Consider the following 21,003-nt stretch of genomic DNA (forward strand, 5'->3'; position numbering starts at 1 on the left):
AAGCAAACAATAAATTAGAAAAAAAAAGATGTTTTATCCCTTATTCACAATCATAGTTTGAAATTGATGGTTTCTGCAATGAAGATTCATTTATGTTTTGTTAAGATAATTAAGCTACAGAAATATAAAAAGTGATTTCGAAAAAAATATCCTTAGTGCTCTCCTTCATTGACACTACTGACTCAAAAATGTATAAAAACTGTAGTTTATATTGAAAGCCTGAATTATTTTTTTGAGAACTGATTACATACTACGAAAGTGGATTTTAGACAGCAAGTGGGACACATCTCAAAAAACTTCAGAGTAGATGCACCTGAAAATTTGCATTAGTGCCAGTATACATAATCTTAGTGGCAGTTTAGGAAAGACTATATTGCCTGTTTTAGGGAAAACAATTTCAACTGAGTAGGTAGTAATTTATTTCTGCAGTCACAGACAAAGAAAATAAAACAAACCCCAAACCAACCAATCAAACAAAAAAAAATCTTTACTTATAAGTTTTAAAACACTCTTTGATTGTGAGTCAGTTTTAATGTTCTCAAAAAGGGAGGTTTAATGGTACCACCTAGTGGCATCCATGGACATATGGACCAAGTGGGCATCATATGGACAAGGGCTATGAAAGCCTCCTAGATCCTTCTGCCAAACCCCAGAACTGCAAATAACATATTTAGCACTTGGAAAGATTCTACTCGAGGAAGGCAATCATGGTTTTTTTTTTAATGCATAGTATGCAAATCTTATTATGTAAAACAGATTAAACAGGCAGTTCTATTTAAAATTATTTTTTCATGCATGCTATTACTTCGACATTTAAAAAGCTATGCCTTTAAAAGCATGAGGCTACAGTAAACTGAAATCTTACACTATTTCATTCATCTGGAAATAAGATTTCATGAAAGACCAAGATTCTTCTAGCAGGACAGACAGACAGGTGAAGCAAACAAGTGACTGCCATTTAAAAAGAAAAACCAACCACCAAACATGACTTTCCCCACAGACATATTACCAAGCCGTTGGAACTTTTCTACAGCTAAAGATTGCATACCTGCACGCAAACAGGACTGTATAATGCCCCATCACAGAATCACAGAATGCTTTGGGTTGGAAGGGACCTTCAAAGGTCGTTTAGTCCAACCCCCCTGCAAGGAGCAGGGACATCTCCAACCAGATCAGGTTGCTCAGAGCCCCGTCCAACCTGGCCTTGAATGTTTCCAGGGATGGGGCATCCACCACCCCTCTGGGCAACCTGTGCCAGTGTTCTACCACCCTCATTATGTAAAAACTATTCCTTATGTCTAATCTGAATCTATCCCTTCTATTTTAAAACCACTACCCTTCATCCTATCACAACAGGCTCTGGTGAAGATTTTCTCCCTGTCTTTCCTGTAGGTCCCCTTCAGGCACTGGAAAGCCACTATAAGGTCTCCTTGGAGCCTCCTCTTCTTCAGGCTGAACAGCCCCAACTCTCTTAGCCTGTCCTCACAAGAGAGGTGCTTCAACCCTCTGATCATCTTCGTGGCCTCCTCTGGACCCTCTCCAACTGGTCCATGTCCTTCTTACGTTGGGGAATATTCTCAAAAAGGGAGGTTTAATGGTACCACCTAGTGGCATCCATGGACATATGGACCAAGCGGGCATCATATGGACAAGGGCTATGAAAGTCTCCTAGATCCTTCTGCCAAACATATTTAGCACTTAGAAAGATTCTACTTGAGGAAAGCAATCACACTTTTTTTTTTTTTAATGCATAGTATTCAAATCTTATTATGTAAAACAGACTAAACATTAAACCTTCTATCAAATGAATTGATAGGAAATGTTGTGTAGTTAAAGTAGACATTTATGGGTCTTTTTATTTTTTTTAAACACTTAGTTTTCTTCTGTGGCCACGGAGCAAGTTCTTGCCGTATCAAACTACTTGAGTAGCTTAATGAAAAAAGGGTTTGCTGCCGGGTACTATAAAGCTCTCTCAAGAAAGTTGCTTTCACAAGTGAGCACGTTCCATCCATCAGCACAAGAATATGAAGGCCATGTACCCTGGTTTCAATGACTTATATTCTACCAACTGCCAGAAAGACAGTCTTTGGTAAATGACTGATTTAAACTCATTTTTCCGTATGCCTGCAGCAACAGATATTTAGAAACAACTCATCATTTTCCTTTCAACTAAAATAAAATCTACACATAGCTTAGATTACCAGTGGAATCAAAAACCCCTTTTCTAGCTAAAGCGTGAATGCCTCTCTTGTGAAGATATTTTTAAGATTATGTTAACAAACATTTTGTAACAAAAATTTCTCATAGAATATTATTTATAACAGAGCATGGTTAAATATATAGATTTCAGAATATAGAGCCCTAAGAGATAGTTTACATTAACCAAAACATATTATGTTTGGATGTGTTTTGCCATGGAAACAAAATCCTGAAACACAAAAATGTGAGTTACAGCCACATCTACAAACCACTTCATACTGCATGAAAGAAGGAAAGGAAGGCTTGGAACATTTCCTTTGGTCCTCCTCACTTTCCATATGCCAGTTGTGAATTATGCTCCCTAAGATAAATAACTAGTCAAGAGTGAAGAGATGAGCTGCTTCGGAGCACATCCTCAGGCCTGATGGGCTGGCTACCTGTCAGATAATGTTGAAAGTAGGATTATGTCTGAAAAGGTTGACAGACCACAGATTTATCTCTCTAAATCAAACACTGTAGGTTTCGCTAAACTCATTGAACTTTAACTAATTAAGCCATCATTACAGTAAATTCACACTGAATAATTTTCAGAAGGCTAAATCCAGAGCCTATACTACATATACTTAACGTGAAATACTGATAGGAAAAGCAAGCTATTATATGAGATCTCTTCCTAAAAATTTCAACTGAAAGAAAAGAGCAAATGCAACCTTTTAATCCTAATTGTTCAAGATGAAGCTCCTTCTAAAAAAGACAACATTAAACCCCCTCCAACATATATATGGACAGGAAGGCTTACTCCACTGGAGCTGAAAGGGGAAATCAAAAGGCTATGGAGTCCTATACACATCCTATTCTTCAGTACCTTTTCTATTTAATATCAATTCCTAAATTAATGAAAAAAAATATTAAGGATCAGGAATTTCACTTGAAAAAAATCATATTATAAAGATATTCATTCAAACCTGCAAGATAAATCTGGTGAAAAAAAAAATAATCTAAAATCAATTGCAGAAACACTTTTGGAAAATAAAAAATATTTTTTAAGAAATAAAAACATGTTTATCTTTCAGTTTACAGTGGCATGAAAGTGTTTTTGTTGGAATGGGGTACACACATCAAGCGCAAGAAATGTTAAAGAAGAAAAAGAAGTCATCTGTGGTTGGTAACCATAGAAGAGTTGACACAACTCCACCTTGAACTCCTCTGAATGTCCTCCTTTCTTTGTCACTGCCTTGTGAGACAGGCACTCATAAAGAACAGGAAATACAATACAGTAGGGGTGGAGCTGCTTTCTGGCTAAGCAGAGAAAGTTTCAAGATTGCGCTTGAAACAAAAAATGTCATAGGAGAGTATTTGTTCAATTTGAGAGTTCCGGATCTGCTCTTCATAGATTGACACTTGTTTATTTGAAGGAGTACAGAAAGGAGGAGAAAGAATATGCAACCTCCAGTCCTCTCTCACTTTAGAGAAAATCAAAATCTTTTCAAGTTAAGGATTCTATTTCTCCTACTGCCCACAACAATTCTAGAAGTGAATGGTGGTTAGGAGTGCCAGGGTCACTCCAGTAAAAACTATCACAATTTGCATGCACGTACTTACCTTCAATAGATAATGATGCATTTGCTTGACAGCCCTTACTTGTCTCTCAAACACCTAGTTCTACTGTTTGTTTACTATCACTCAAGATCATATCACTTCACCACCTACATCAATACACCCATCAAATTTCTGAGCTCATTTCAGCAAGACAAACCAGAGCACACTCTGTATTTTCATTTCTGACACAATCTTTACAGAACACTGATAATCTGATTTGTAGATAAAAGATTAGCTTTTTTTAAAAACATAACTTCTGTTTAGATTCAGTCACTATTTGTCACTGTTTTTGTAATCAAATCAAATTCAGGATTTCAACTATTTCTAAACATTCCTACAAACCTAAAACAATTATATATGTGATCTACAATGTTACTTGTTTCTGTACTAAATGCAACTTGGTAGTAGCTGGAGTTGCAATTTTCTTTTTTTTCTTTCTTGTTTTCAGATTGCTTCTATTGGGATCAAACTATTTTTTTCACTTAGAGGCAAAAATGATGTTTTAAGAATATATCTTCATATTTTATAAACAGAATAAAATAAGTCACTGAGGCAGAAGCAGCCCTTTTATCCAACACACATCTGGATTCATGGCAGATGTACTGTGGCCTACATTTAAATGTAGTGCGGCCTACATTTAAAAGACCTGTCCAAAAATGTTGTATAGTCGTAGTCTTAGGAAGTCTGAGCATTGTTTCTAATTCTGCTTTTTGTCATTTATTCTACTATATTCCTCCTTATTCCTTGGAAGAAGAAAAAAAAAAAAAGAAGAAGAAGAAGAAGAAAAAATAAATCACATTTTAAGGCAAACTCCTACTTTCAGTCAAAATAAGCTGTATCATATTCAAATTCTGGTAGTCCAAAGACCAACAAAATTTATGCTAGAAAACACAACTTGTTACAACAACATTTTCCAAATGTGCTCGACCTACTATCCTTAACAGGTCCATATTTAAGGAACTTTTTAAAAAGTCCTTAGCAATCTAAAGTTATGGCTGTCCTATTTAAAGATTACAATGTGCAATTAAAATCCAGATACTTTTACAGGTTTTATACATTTTTATGTAGGTAATTCCAAGAGTAATATTGCATTATTATCAATATTTTGCAAAAACTTTTCTCTCAGATTGATATTTAGTGATAGTTGAAGAATCCTCTTGCATGATTTTCCTTTCTGAAATGTTTTGACCTTTTGGCAGCATCATCATAATTTCATCAGTATACATCACAAAAAGAGGACACAACTGAAAGACAGCTAGTGAGTGAAGAATTTGGAGTAAATCTTTGCATTTTACTTGGAGAAATTTTAAATTTTCTCCACACTACATGAGCATCTTTGAAACAAAAGACATGAATATGCAAACTTACACTGATATTTCTGTTTTTCAGTACAAATGAACTGTGAAGAAACTGCAGGGCATGGGAGATGTGTTTTGGGAACACAGAAAATTCCAAGACAGATCAAAGATATCAAATTTTATCTCCAATTCTAGAGACTTCTGACAATTTAGAGCTTTGCTTTCCTGAAAATATCAACAGATTTCTCCAAGTCAGGGATGCTAGCCACAGAAGAGAATTTTAAATTGTATTGAAGATGTTACTTCTGGCATCTGGAGGGCAGAATGCACTCCAAAATGAGGCACAGAAAAACTGCCAGTAAGTCAGCGTAATAAATACGGTGCTCTAAGAGGTTTCAAGTAGAACATGAGCAATTGCTTAGTAAGAAACACAAGGTGCCTTCATGTTTTGTTACTCACGTCCCCTGGCCTATAATAATTTGTTTAATGTTAAGTTTTACTTTTACTTATGAGAGCTTATTGTAATCACCCTGAAGGAAAAGAATACTTCAGGTATGGAGACTAAGCAAGTATGAAACAACCACAGGAAATTGCAGAGCATTATTTGCCAAAATTCTGCAGGAGAACAAAGCTCCAAAGGATGTCATTTAATGACTTGTATCTAGAAAAGTATCAGTGATAATTCAAAACCAATCTTGGTATTATATAAAGCTTCAGTGAAGGGAAAAAAAAAAAAAAGTCATGCAGATGATTTCAGAAAGCTCTCTGAACATTCTGTGTTCCTGTGATACGCCAGCCAAGCAAAAACCCACATCATTTATACTGTTCTGGAAGACAAACAAAAAAGCAACACACTATAGTGTACTGAAGCTGTTCAGAATATTTTTACCAGCAAATCCGTACATATGTGCACATGCACTCCCTCTCACACACACCCTCTTACCCCATATGGCAAGACATAAATGTTTCAGTGGATATTTAAATACACAGGTGCTGTTTGCAGATGTGTGGCCTTAATATCAAATGACAAGGTCAGCTATGCATTCACATCAGTCCCTACAAGCTCACCCATACACGTACTTGTGTGGTGCCTCATGTCTTCCTAATATGTCTACAACACCTAATAACTGATACTCAATTGAGTACAAAGTGTTTTTATGTTTTTCTCTCTCATGATAGAATTTTATCCTCCATTATATACTTTACGTGGCCAGAATTACAGAAATTTTTGCAGACCTTGAACTGTATCTCCAGACAATGAAGAACAGTTTATCTGCAGGTTTTATGTTCCATTAGATTGCTTTGTCTTTGGATGTTTCACCCTTTCAACTACTTTTCTAACAATAAGCGCTCTAACAGCAATGCAATTCCAGCAAACTGCTAAACCAGCTTTTTAAAAGCTTATATAGACCTCTAAATTCTCTCCCCTCACTGCTACAAAAATAGAACAGAATTGACTATTTCAGTTGGAATACACTATTTTTATTTCAGTTGGATGGGACCTACAACAATCATCTAGTCCAACTGCCTGAGCAATTCAGGGCTGATCAAGTTAAAGCAAGTTGTTAAGGGCACTGCCCAAATGCCTCTTAAACGCTGGCAGGGTTGGGGCATCGACTACCTCTCCAGGAAGCCTGTTCCAGGGTTTGACCATCCTCTCAGTAAAGAAATGCTTCCTAACATCCAATCTAAACTTGTCCTGGCAGTGAGATCGCCCCTCCTAGGACACTCCTTCCAGTCCTTTCACCAGCTTTGCTACCCTCCTCTGGAGGCATTCAAGGACCATCACACCCTTCTTAAATGGCAAAGGCCCAGACAAAACTTCCCAATTCTTTAACAACACATTTGAAAAGATATTCCCAAGAAGTTAAAGCACTACGCAGAAACAGATTCAAACTCCATTCACTTAGATGACATGTTGTTAATGCTTTGAAAGAAAATCACGATTGCCTTCAGTGACGAGATAACATCTTTTTCTGAAATGTATATTCCTTAGTTACACAGCTTCCTTACTCTCTATTATTTCAACAGAAAAATAAATATTCAAAAGACTCCATAAACATAATTCTAGCTTCCTTCAGAGCGGTTGTGCATCAGAAGAGGAAATGAAACTTTTAGTAAATCTCCCTTTAAGGTTTTCACTCTAGTAAAGAGGATTTAAAAATAAAATACGCTTTTGTCAAATCCACCTTGTTATGAGCAGTGTTTACATGTGGAGAAATTATTAAGCATCTTTGCAATGTGACAAAAGGGATAAATTTTTTTTTTGTCAGAAGCGAATCATTACATATAGTTTATTTTTTTGTTAAGTAAATAATTGATTATGTCCAAATAGTTGATTCAATATCTTGCTAGATTTGAATCAGCTCCCAGTAACAGTGAAATTTAGTTTGGTTCTCAAATCAACTTAATTCAGACTCAAACTATGCTCTATAAAGTCATAAGGACCTTTCGAGTCCTCCATCCAATTCTCTTTCATCCGTAATTCTTGCAGATCTTAAAGCAACAACAAATTGACAGTGTAACTTGATTACGGAAAGAAAACCCTGTACTCTCTTAAAGTTGGATTATTCTTCCCTCCCTCTTCCACTGAGGGAAAAACCCCAAATACATTCTTTTGTTTGCTTTGTCTGACTGACAGCTTCTACAGATTGACCTAACGAACTTTTCAGCCCAAAGCCTTCACACATCCCATGATAAGTGGTGAACTGAAGTTTTACCTTGGGCATTGTCTTGTAAGCCACAAATGATATCACTGTAGTTCCAAGGTCTCCAAAAAAGCCTCACTTTAAGTAAACACTTAAGGAAGATAAGCTCCTGTAGGAATGCTGTCAGTAAGATTTTCTATTATTTCAGAAATCTGTTCACTTTAAAATGAAAAAAAAAATCCTCACAATAACTGAACATTTTCCCTATTTCAGTGTGATATGTCTATTTTTCTTTGTAACTTAAATTTGTAAGAAAAAAGTGCAGAAAGGTTGACGTTCCTCTCCAGTAATATATTCATGGAGTTACAGGCATATAGATACTGTTGTACAATTTCATATACTTGACTTATAATTATTTAAATAGAATCCACTTCAACAACAGAAGGAATACCTAATACATTAACAGAAAATGGAAGGAAAAAATACAGACATCACAAAGAAAATGAAAATTAAACAGAATATAAATCTAACTTGAAGGGCTTCAGTATCTTGTTCATTTTTTAGATATCCATCTGGAAGACAGTGTATAGCATGTATATGGGTTTTAAATAACAATATTATGATGTTATATACTTCCACGAGAGAGTAAAAGAGGATGAGCTAACACACATACTGAGAGATACACTAGTTATAATAGTCTCACAAAATCTTATAGCCTATATAACTTTTTTCCTCCAAAAAAAGAAATGAGGAGTGTAATATGCAGAGATCTATTGAGACAAACACAACAAATGTTATCAAAGATAATCTTCTGCAGTATGTTTTGAAGAGGACTAAACAAAACTAACTCTTTCAAGGCTGATGCCATGTTTTTACAGGATACAGATCATTCTAGGATTTGGAATTAGACTTACTAAAGAGATGTAACTATTAGAATTATTGTTAACCTACATCATCAATACTTCACATCTGTTTTTATTCATCATTAAAAATAACTTCACCCTAATTATAGCACCCTTTAAAATGAAAGAGTATTCAAACTGAAACCATCTAGCAATGCATTTACCAATTAATTAGGACTGGTAGTTTTTAGGATGTGAGAGCAATTTCAGAAGTACATATATTATAAAGGTAACAGCTCAGCTACATTATGTTGAGGCAATAATGCGCAATAATTAGAAGAACCACCTGTGCTACAGTTTCAGAAATGTAATGGAGATACTGATATAAAGTTGTGTTTAAAATGTTCATTGACCAGGTCAATCCATATGCTCCCTGAAATTTAAATTCACCTGCAGCACAGCAATAGGAAATACAATCTCACAAAGTGCATTGCCGTGTGAAGTCAAACCTGTAGTCTTCGAAGTCCAATATATCATGAATGAATGGCCAACGGTACTTTGGAGAAAGATGCAAGAAATCATAGTACAAAACCATCCAGCCACTTACACAGAATACCTTCCTAAAATTATCTTCTCCAAAATTCCTAGAAGCATAGAAGTAATCACATTCAGGCTGAGTTGATATTACAAAGTCTATACCCCCGAAACTGGTAAAATTTTCCACTGGTAATAAGCTATAAAGATCAAAATATGTTTTCTGATATCAGGCCTCTAATTAACATCATAACAATAGCAAAAGTTTAAGCACAGAAAAAATAACACAGATCATGTAAAGCCTTATGTATAAGTCTAATTAAGACTAGTTTGCTTCCTCAGCTAAACTATTCTACTTTTTCAAGGGCAAATTCTTCTGTTTCATGATATTTTCTTTTGTCTATCGTTGACTTCCATTCTTTGATCTTGTACTTGCAATAGCACTCTCCAGTTCAGTAACTTAATGGTTCAATATAGTAAGCTAAAAACATATTTAAAATTGTTCTTCTGCATGAAAATCTCCATAAGAACACTGAAACTGGACCAGTATAATCACATAACTTACAGTATATTTCCATCAGAAATTATTGTTTGTCTAGAAACAGTCTTCTGTAAAAATTAAACTAAATGAGAATTAAAGAAATCAGTTAATAGAATAAAATACTGACAGACAAGTGTTTCTAAGGGATCAATTAATACACTTAAACTGCTCAGCTCTCCCAAAAATGAACCTACTGAATGCTATGTAAAAAAAAAAACTAGGGGGAAAAAAAAGTTAGTTTCTCCCCTGTTTGTGAAACTTTTGAGAAGAAAAATAGTAATAACCTCAAATCAGTTTCAGTTGACTTATCTAAGAAAGGCATTCAACCAACCGCTGAAGATGGTCATTATAAAGACATCACCAAACCCACCAGGCAATAAATCTCAACAAGGTGCGCAAGGAACAAGCTAAACATAAAAACTCCAAGATTTCTTTTTCTCTGCAAGCAATAATCAAGGTACTTAAGCTACAAGGAGACAGAAACATGGTCTGCTCCAGACAGGAAAAGGCGATATGCAGCAATTGCCCAGGGTCTGCAACAAGCACAGCAACCAGCAAGTCTCCCGATTGCTGCAGTTACACACAGCAGTGCCTGTGCGAGGCATTTCTGTCACCAGCCTAAACTTTGTACCTAAACACTATTATTTTGGGTACACTGAGCAGAGAATCTCATTTTCTCTGGATAATGCAACAAAAGAATTAGAACTTCCATGATTTGTTCTGTTACATCATAACCAGTAGGGTGAATATTGTCTTTGCAGAAAGTAAACTAATTAAGTTTTTACAGTCAAGATGACAACCACTAGTAAAAAACCTGGGACAGTCTCTCCGTGCTGAGGTTAGAGGACTGCCAATTCTACACCATGTGCCTAGAACAGGACAGAACAGAAAGCATCCCTACCTGCAAAATGACCATTTTGATCTCATGTCAGTTAAATTAATCTGCTACCAATTCATATACTGCAACAGTGATTTACATCTCTTTCCTTTCCTTTACATTCATTATGTATATATACTAAAATATTAAAGGCAATGTGCATTACCTCAATAAACAATACTGTGGTATAATTTTTTTCAAATAGAAGTATTTCAGAATAATTGCATGATAACAGCGTCAGCGCTGACAAAGAAAATTCAAATGTCCAAATGCAAATTAAGTTAGCCTTGCGTATCATTCATTATTACTCATGGAGGTGGCAAATGAACGCATGAATATCCTTTCTCTGTGTGTAAAAGTAGTTTCTCTAAGTTCAGCTACTGCATACAGATGTAGCCAAAACTCAGCCATCATCCATCTCTAGAAAGCAGGCCTTAACATCTAGCAAGATAGATCTCATTAAAATAAAGCAGTTTTCAGATTCAGTGTGAATTTAAAAAAATAAATAAATAAAAATTAAGAACTGTGGATGACTTCCAACTCACGCAGCCTCCTTCTGGATTACTCTTTTTAAGAAGCTGGTTACTATGAACAGTTCTGTGGTTCTCAAAAAAAAGCTGTGTTTTAGTTCTAAAAATCTATTTAACAGCATAGGACAGCATAGGACATTCAAGAAGGCATCTGGAATTCTAAAGGCTTTTAAGAGCTTCACAGCTCCGTAGAAAAGCCCTAGCTGTTCTGGGTACCTGCAGAGCCCTGTGATGTAACAGACTAACACAACGTTAAAGAAAGAAGCGGAACAGTCAGCTGCAAGGTCTGAAGCAGCTGGCACAGTCCTGCAAGAGGGTGGCGTAAGCTCAGACGCTGTCTGACACAACTTACAAATGTCATGAGGCTGCAGAATAATGCTCAGTACTTCCATGCAATTCTCATCATTACTGATGGGCAACGTGTTTTTATTTCAAAGGAAACAGGCACTCACACATTGTGACGTCTTAAGTCACAAAAAACCAGAACTTTATATTTTGGGATATTAGGATAATTTGATAAGTAAAGTAACACTAGTATTATTTTTTTTTAAATCCTAAAACTTCTGATACTTCCAGTGTAAAATTTTACATAAGACTTTTCCAGAAGAACTGACAAGGAATACTTTTCATAATAAGCACTTACACTAATAAAAGCAAGCAGCACATAACTCTCCTTAGCCCTGTGTACGTTATTAAATGCTTCAGATGAATGACAAACTTAGATGTAACTAATAACAATCATACAGCACCATCTTTTTGAAGGATATTTTTTAGAATGTGCATATCCCGTTGCCATTTCACATCATATTTTCATGTATTCAGATAAAAAGCATTTCAGAAAAAAAAAAAAGTTGAAGTTTTGACCACTTCACCTTCACCTTGCTTGCAAGCAGAATTCCTCTGAAATGCCAAGTAAAATCTCCACATACTACAGCTGTCGCTTTCATGCTAAGCCACCACAATAATATATTATCTAATATTGCTCCTTTAATTACAAAAACCATAAGCCAAAAGGCATACACAGTAAAAACAGATTATACCACAAATACCTATTTTTAAACCGCTTTGGGACTGTTTATGGAGCTCTCTGGACTAAAGTAATTTGCTAAGACTCAATTTGAATGGTACTATAAATAGACTTTCCTTACGCAACTCATATGTATTTTTAGCAATAAAAGTAAACTTAAATGTCACATGTCTTGATAGCAAACCCCAAAAATTTATTACTAGCGATCCTTTTTTAGCTCTTGCTATTACAGCTGTGATAACTCCAAAGCACTTAGATCATATGTCCAAGTCCAATTAGTCCACGATTCTCGACCGTGAGCAGAACACCTCCACTATAACTGAGGCAGCAAAACAAGCTTTTAGATACTCAGCTTCTCAAAGTAAATGACAATAAATTAAGAGATGCTAGCTGAACATAGCAATATTAATTCTTTGCCATTAGATGTTTAAAAAGATGACCAAATATGTTTAAAATACATACTGTTTTTTAAAACTTTAAGTTAGCATTTTTGTAGTCCCTTATGAACATTCCTAACTTTATAATGGATAGTTAATGATAAAGATGATGACCTATCGTTCAACAGAAAGACAGCAAACATGGCTACTCAAACACCATTTTAGTTGAGCACAAATCATGAAGTGTTAAACGTGCACCTACCACATTTTTGGATGTTAACACTGATAAATCTTCTCATCAGTTCACAGACTGATGTAAGCATGCCAAAACCCAGTTTATTTACAGAACTGCCGTACACAAAGTGATTCACAATGCTTTCAGTAAAGCAGATATGCTTTGACTGAAGATTTTTATTTTAATGTGGTTTAGGTAAATAAAGATCATGCACTCAGAAACCTAACTAACTCACAAGAATTTATTTAATAAAATCAATACAAAGGTAAACATAGAAGTCAGCCTTTAATTTTAAGCATAGCTGTGTCTTCAGGCAGAAGACAAAATTCCTAAAACTGTAAACTTTTCATTAGAATTCCGACAAACTTTGATATAAAATAGGTACCTACTTACTTTTATTTTTTTAAAAGCATATTTAAATTAAAGGAAGTGTCAAACATAATCTGAAAATCAGAAAAAGTTTTTAAAAAGCAGTAATATTCCATTGCCTCAACTCCTTATCATCTTGGAGAAGTTAAACAAGTGGTGGCAGCACTTCAGAGAGCTTGCATAAAAGATTAAAATTAGATGTTCAGACTTAACAAGGGAGGTCCATTCTTTCTCTTTCACTCTCCAGGTGTACTGCTAATATGGAAAATAGTGATGACAGTGTAGCAACTCTAAATAAAATCAAATTCAGAAGTTCCTAAATTGTGTCTGCTGTCTATCTCACTGTACTAATTTGATTTTGACGCACACATTAAAAAAATAACCCAAACCAGATGTACTGACAAACCACATTAAATATTTGATAAATATACTTTACATTGAAATCTAAAGCAGAAAGAACCTGCACGTCTGTTCCTTACAGCAATGCTTTCGTGGTAGTGAAACACTACAGAAGTAACAGCACATACGACCACTGCAGTTGCAATAGTTAGGATATGTAGGAGAGGGCACTTGTTATTAACCTTTCTGAAAAAACTGCATGGCAAAAAAAAATCAGCAGCTTAAAAGAAAGAACCCTAACAGAATAGTTAGCACTGTGCAGAAATTTGCTTAAACTAATATTACAGAGAAAATATTCCTGAATCAGTCTTCTTTAATAATATCACACCCCAAGGCCAGAAAAAAGGTGAGGGATAATTGGTGCAATAGCAGAGCTGGACACACATTTTAAACTGGTACCCTGTGATGAATGCCACCTAATGCCGTATTTCTTTATTACACTCTCATTTCAATACTAGCAAACTTGCAAAAAACAGTGATATTTTCGTAAGACAAAGTAACATTTCTAGAAACTGATTTCTAATTATTATTTTATAGTCTCTATAAGCAAAGCAATCTACTGAAAGGACAAACTTTATACTTAAAATCCAGTAGGTAGAAACAATAAAGATACAATAATAAGATTAGGATAAAGAAACTATACAAAAACTTTTTTCATATTGAAAAGTCTACGTAACAAAGAATAAAAAAACAGTACAATGAAATGAAAAACTGAGGTAGGAGGGCAGGATTTTTTTATCGTCACTTCCATGACCTGGTAGCAAAGATTTTTACTGTAAAAGTCTAGTTATAATGCAACCCATTGAAGTGTAGCTTTTAACTTACAGGGTTAGGAAACAAACAAAACCAAAGCAGTTAAATATATTTTAAACACATTTTCCTTTTCCAAGCCTGTCTGTACATTTAACCATCTTTCCCCCTGCCCCCCACTGGGAAAACTGTGATATTGAGTAGTTCCCCTTGCATCGGGCTGCCAGTCTAGATGAACAGAGCACCATTCCCTTCTTATCTCCATCTCTTAGTCACTCAGTCAGTCTCGCACTGTAAATTTTTCAAAGAGATGCCCACGTGAGCACAAATACATGCTACACGGTATTCAGTGACCTCTGCAAAAATGGCTAATTCAACAGGCATCTTTGGTAGAATGACACTTTTCTGGGGTAGTTGTAGGCCTACAGGAATTGCAGCTCTGTTATCCAAATGAAAGGATCCCTCCTGGGTCCAACCTACTCACCTAAAGCTAGCAGGGAACACATGCCATTGCACAGGTTTTTGTTTTAGAAAGCTGTGGGTTTTTGTATTTACAGCCAAACTGATCAAGAATGCCACCAGCAGTGATGCTACAGTTTGCTCCTTTGAGTTAAACTCAGTCTGTGAAAGCACTGGAAGCAAATACAACAAAAGGCAAATTTTCATGGTTTACTGGCTGTGACCACTGAGAGGGCTGGAACCTTTTATTGTTTTCATTTTCACCCTGAGTAGATGCAAACAGAATAAACAAGTTAGCAACAAGACAGATCTAGAGCACATACATGGAAATGTATATTGGTGAACTTAACTGTACTGCTGAGCATTTTGGGGAGTATTTTCTTGTTTGTGGTTTTTTTTTTTTTTTAGTTTGTTTTTAGGCTCTGTACCAAGTAATTAACAAAACTGCAAAAAGTATGCAAACATTGTTTTGTCTCCTCAGTAGACTTAAAACTACTGATATTGGGAGTGAGAAAGCCATCACTGACACACAAAAACAAAATCTGCATCCAAACAGGCAGAAAACAACAGTTTTCCTTCTCAGACCATGACAGCTACCAAGAAAAGTTCGAGCTCAAAACTTTGCTGTACAAGTCTAACTTTCAAAATAGCAGCATCTATTTTTTTTTCTTGTTTTAAAACTACATGCTGATTACAGAGACAGTGCAGCAAGCTATCAGCAACGTACAGAAAACTCCTACATTGTGCATCATGTATAGACAGCACTATACAATTTGCTATATCCTTCCCAATCACAACCAACCGACCCAGCAAGCCCGGAAATCCCCCGGCCTCCTCTGCCATAGCTTTTATTTACTTCGTCTTCCTTCCACTGAACCATAGGAGGCATGGAGTTAACTGTTCAGTAAAATCTCAATGGATCAAATTCTCCAGAACACTCAAAAGAGTCTATTGATGGAAACAATAGGAAAAAAAAAACAAAACCAAAACAAACTGTCACTGTCCCTTCAATTTTTTTATGGAGACTTACGGAAATTCGTAAACATGGTCCCCACTTTATTAATGCTGTAATTAACTGCTTAGAGATGTCATAGCCACATTTTTAATATCTTCTGGTTGGCAGACAAGTTACTGAGTAGCGTCATGAACACTCACATGAGAAAATTTACACAGCTTAAATCAGATATTCGACTGGGATTAATATTTATTGCCTCCTCTCTGAATTTTCAGCTACCCCCTGGAAAACTTTACGTAACGGTCTCATCCACTTATGAGAAGACTCACAGTTGGCCAGAGCTTGGAAACAGATTGCCTAGACCATTTCGCACAGGCAGTTCTTCAAAATGAACCAACTCCTTAAACGGGAAAGCCAGACCCCACTAGAATATAAACTGGCACAAAGACATTTCAAACACACAAAAGTTAAAGTGACTATATGAAATGGAAGATAAATAAAAGGGATTTTTAATTAGCTCTGCTCCCTATTGTTGCAAAGGCGTCACTGCCTTTGGACCTGGGTTGTCATCTCGTTGCCTTTCTCAGCTGCAGTAGACTTTGTGCCATCTCCTCTGGTCCCTGGGAAGTTTTTCTTTGTCACCACTGGGTGACAAATGTCTCCTCAAGCCACAACACAAAGAGACTCTCTCTCACATTGATATTTCTCAAGATATGGATAAAACCACATTTTGATCGAGGAGTTCTTTCATTTCTGATCTGAGAGCAGAAACAAGCTCTGAGTTAAGAATGATACTGGAACTGTAGCAGAATTAATTTCCTAGTGTGAACAAGTTATGTAACCTATTCTTATTTTTTGTATAGGATCAGGCATATGGCAAATTAAAAATAATTATATACTATCTTTGCTAGCTAATTGAAAGCAGGAAGTAGAATTTGCCTTTACTCTTCTGTTCCTCAAAAAAAAAAAGTAACCAGCTAACATGAATCCAACCCTAGCTCATTGAGAATTAGGTAGATATGCATGGCTTGCTCATAAAATATGACAGCTCTATTTTGCCAAACTTTTAGCAGCAAATATCCAACAAACTTTTGATTTTTATGCCAAAGAACTACAATTGTTCAACTGTAAATTTTCAGCACTGTATTTTTTACTGTAAGACATATTTTAAATGAAAAAAATGCAAAATACAGTATATTACCTTGAGCTTTGATGAAAAGTAAATGCAGAGTAAATACACTTCACAAACTGTTTGCAACTGGCATATCAAAAATAGAGGAAAAGTGACTAGAGAGAACACTGCAGTTGCTTAGCCTTCTCTCAAATCTTCTCAAAAGCAAATTTGCAGGAAGCAGTAATTGCTCTGAATAAACCAGTAAACCAGACTAAATATAGTACAATACTACTGTCTCTCTCAAGAAAGTGAAGCTACTTTATTGTAATTTGGCTTTTACAACTACACACAGTGTAACTTCCAACCAAACCAGAACATGTCCAAGACCAGTATTCGAAAAAGACTATCAGATATATGTCAAAAACCTCATTGGTTTAAGAAGCTAATATTTCTCACAGCACCACTTACAATAAATTAACTATACTTATAGTTTTAAGATTAAGATACTTTGTGCAGTAACGTTTTAAATGCCATTTCAAACACAAGTGGAACCTTTGTCAGATCTTGGAGCACATAGTTATCTGAAGACAGTTACCAAGTTAAAAATCTGTGATCAGAAAGAGCATGCTAAGTTTTAACAGTAGCTCAGTGGTCTTCCGTGAAAACTGTTGGTAAATCTTTAGAAAAACAACTTTGCCCACTCAGTGTATAACTAAAAGTTTTTTAAAAGTTTTCAGAAAGCATCTTACCTTGTCCTCTTGGTGTTCGTTTCCTGCGATCTCTGAATGCTGCTCCTGACTGCAAGGCCTCTAGCAGACTATCCATCACTCCCGTCTCATCACCCTCTGTGAACAGGAGAAAAAGAATATTAATCCCAGTGCAACTGAAATCTGGCTTTAGAAAGAAAATAGTAAAAGTGTTGTCAAGTTTACTTAACGCTTCCAAATAAAAGACATATACATTTTAATGTAATGGATGCTGTCAGTGCTTCAGGTATCACTGCCTAGTTTGCGTATGATGCTCTATTAAGCCAAACTGATGCCAGTCCTCCTGTTCTTTCAACTTAGAAATGTTATCTTGTGCATTATTGACGACATCTTCAGCATTCAGATAGACAGCTGCTCGTGAACGACTGCTGTTTCATTGTTAAATTATTTTAAGACTTTCCTGCAGTGGAAACAGGTCATCTGGTTTTTGTTTTGTTTTGGTTTTTTTTTTAAATTTAATCAAGGCACATGGAAAATCTGATAAAACTGTATAGCACAAAGTTAAATATTGTAGGACTGCAAATATTTTATGTTGTCTCCTCTCTTCGTGACGCATTAAATCCTTGGAAAAACCAAAATATTTGTCTATATGATATGTGAGGATACATACACATGTAACAGTTTACCATGGATGATCTTAAGGCAAGGTAATGAAAGAACAAAGAGGGGAGAATCATGCAGTGAAAGTAGGTGGCATAACATTTCTTAAAAGCTGAACTCTACTTCTGCTAATGCTGCTTTCCCCCCCACATTCAAGCTAACCTGTAGCATTTAAATTGCTAGACTTTATGAAGTATTATGGAAATCTGAGTACAAAGATTACTTCCTTTTTACGTATTTAAGTCTTTAACTTCCCTTGCTTTTCAGTCTGTTAATAACAGTTGATAGCAGCATTCAACAGCATAAGAAATAGAGGTCAAAGAACTGCAATGTTACAAAACTACTGATGAATGCGTCTTTTTCTATTCACATGTCTCTATTATAGCCCAAAACTAAAATATCGACTAGACTCAGCAGGTAGGTGGACATTTTATTCATATCTTTCAGCCTTCGAGTTAATATAAATTTTCCCGTCACAGAATGGGAAGATAATTACTTTATGCAAAAGATTTACATTACAGTAAAACACTTCTGACTCACACAATGTGGGAGGTTAAATGCACATTCAAGCTCTCAAATGTTCAAGTTTAAAAGCAGCTTATTAATGCAAAAAGGTATTCTGTCCTAGTTCTCTATTACCTTTAGATTTATTAGCCTAAATCCAGACCTGATATAAGAGCATGTCAATCCTAAAACAGTACCTGGTTCAAACATCAGTGTAACTACTTAATAAATTTAAATTACACATCAACGTAATTTAAACCATTATGTATGATATACAACACAAAGCTCTCTCCAGTATAAGAGGAAAGGGAGCAGAGCAAGAGCAGCAACCAGCACAAGACTCTAAAATACCCATTTTAATTACATTTGATTTAAAACCCTTAAAAAATCCTAAGCTCCTGCAAAATATATAAGGAAATCAGCTTCTCTCGATTCACACTCAAATACACAAGGGGAGAACCTTGTCTAAAGCACACAGCATAATTATTTTTCTTTGTGCTCCTTACATGCTTATTCGTTGATTTATTGTTGACTCTATATTAAATTTATTTTCTAAATCAAAGGCTTGTGAACACACTTTGCCCAAACTAATACACACCAAGTCAGTCTGAAACATTTAATGGATGTGACTGTAATACAAAAAATTATTTAATATGGTAGAGTTATGCAGTTAGTTAATATGTAATTATTTTATGCCTAGAAAAATTACAATATCATTCAATTGTCATTAAAAATAAGAGTTGGCAGAGTTTTTTTTTTTTTAAAAAGACAAAAATCCTTCAGTACTTCATAAATGTTTATGCTTCCTTCCACTCCTTTTTTGCTGAGTGTGCTACTTAACCTGCTAATTACTGCAACTGCTAAAAACCACCCTGTTTTTGGAATATCAAAATACACAATATAAAGACACATGAATTAAGGAAGCTGCAGAACACAGTGATGAGATTTTTAATTCCTCAAAGTAAAATTTATGCTAGGTCTGATCTCAGTACTGCATCTTACTCAAAGTTGTCAGGTGATTAAGTGAGAAATGGACAAAGAACTGAATTTTCTCTTAGCTTTCATTAAAATTCATAAATAAAATTAAACAGAAATTTCAGCCTTTAGTTCTTACTGAGGTACTTCACATATTACCAGCTATCTCCCTGATTTGCCTTTTTTTTTATACTACCTATAGCAGCTTGTATACACAAATCAGAAATGAAGACACAAACTACGAGAATGTTCTAAACTGAGAAACTCATTTCCAACAGAAATTGTCAGTAGAAATTAATTAATTAATTAATTAAAAAATCCTGATTTCTCTTTTTTGATATCTTCCGTTGTATACAAGGATGGGGGTTTCACCTGAAATAAGTAAATTTATTTCCTCATTCTTTCTTTTCCAAGTTGGTCCCAAACATTAGAGACTGCAAATGTGTGTGCATGCAAAAATCCGTGCAAGCTGCTGGCATCTTATGACTGGCTCTATTCGGCTTTGATCAGCCTCAGTAAAGAGCTAGATTCACTATAGGCATTAAACAAATCTGAAAAGGTAAAAAAATTCCTAATCATTAACTGATGTGTTAACTACAAGCCCGATTTGTTTTCATTTGGATTTCATACTGATAGTCTATTGCAGATTTGGTTTAGCATATATAGCCTGTTTGGAAAACGAGTGTGTTTTTAGGAGGTTACAGAAAGACCTGTCTTCTTGCAGGGTCCCACAATTTAGACTAGTGTTAGTCAACAGATTTTGGCCATTTTCAATGATAATGAAGAAAACAAAAATAACTTTCTTCTTCCATAGAACAGTATTATTACTTCTAACACAGCTGAAGAGCCCCAAGTAAGCAGAGAGGCACAGACAGAGAAGAGAGACACACTATAATGAACAAATAAAGCCACATTTAAGATGAGTAGGCAGTCTCAATATCAAGATATCTAAACTCTTTATAATTTTTGACCAGTTACAGGAAATAGAAAAGGGGAAAAAGAAAAAGAAATTTGAGTAAGCCATAACATGAAAGTGTATACAAAAAAGACTGGTATAAGCTCTATCAACTTACGAATGCTGAAGAAAAATCATATTATGAACCCACAAACAAATTTGCTATGTATAGAGGCAATACCCTGGATTTTCCAGCTTGCTTTTAGAAATCAGAACAGACTTTAGATGAAGTGCTCATAATAAGCATTTAGTATTTGTGGTCAGATTTTATGTTAAATGATATTCTAAACATTAGTACTTCAACTAGACTGTCAATTACAAAACAGGAGATCTTTGATAAACTAAGAAATTAAATCAGAAACTGAAGATCTGGATGTACAAAAGGGTGGAGGGTGAGGGGTGAAAGATAGTACTACAAACAGAACAAGTACTGCTAGAGATGCAGAATA

The 21,003-nt window shown here is 35.3% G+C and overlaps 1 protein-coding gene across 1 annotated transcript in view; it reads right to left on the bottom strand.

Annotated features, from left to right (window-relative positions):
* DIAPH2 (diaphanous related formin 2) overlaps window positions 1-21,003 on the bottom strand; it is a 239,813-nt gene that overhangs the window by 45,536 nt on the left and 173,274 nt on the right. The window contains exon 27 of the mRNA XM_086756069.1: window positions 17,503-17,598. Within this exon, the coding sequence (XP_086612195.1) occupies window positions 17,503-17,598 (96 nt within the window). The remainder of the gene's footprint in view (window positions 1-17,502; window positions 17,599-21,003) is intronic.

The sequence above is a fragment of the Chlamydotis macqueenii genome, chromosome 11 (genome assembly GCF_036417535.1).
Source record: "Chlamydotis macqueenii isolate bChlMac1 chromosome 11, bChlMac1.mat, whole genome shotgun sequence".
Lineage (NCBI taxonomy): Eukaryota > Metazoa > Chordata > Aves > Otidiformes > Otididae > Chlamydotis > Chlamydotis macqueenii.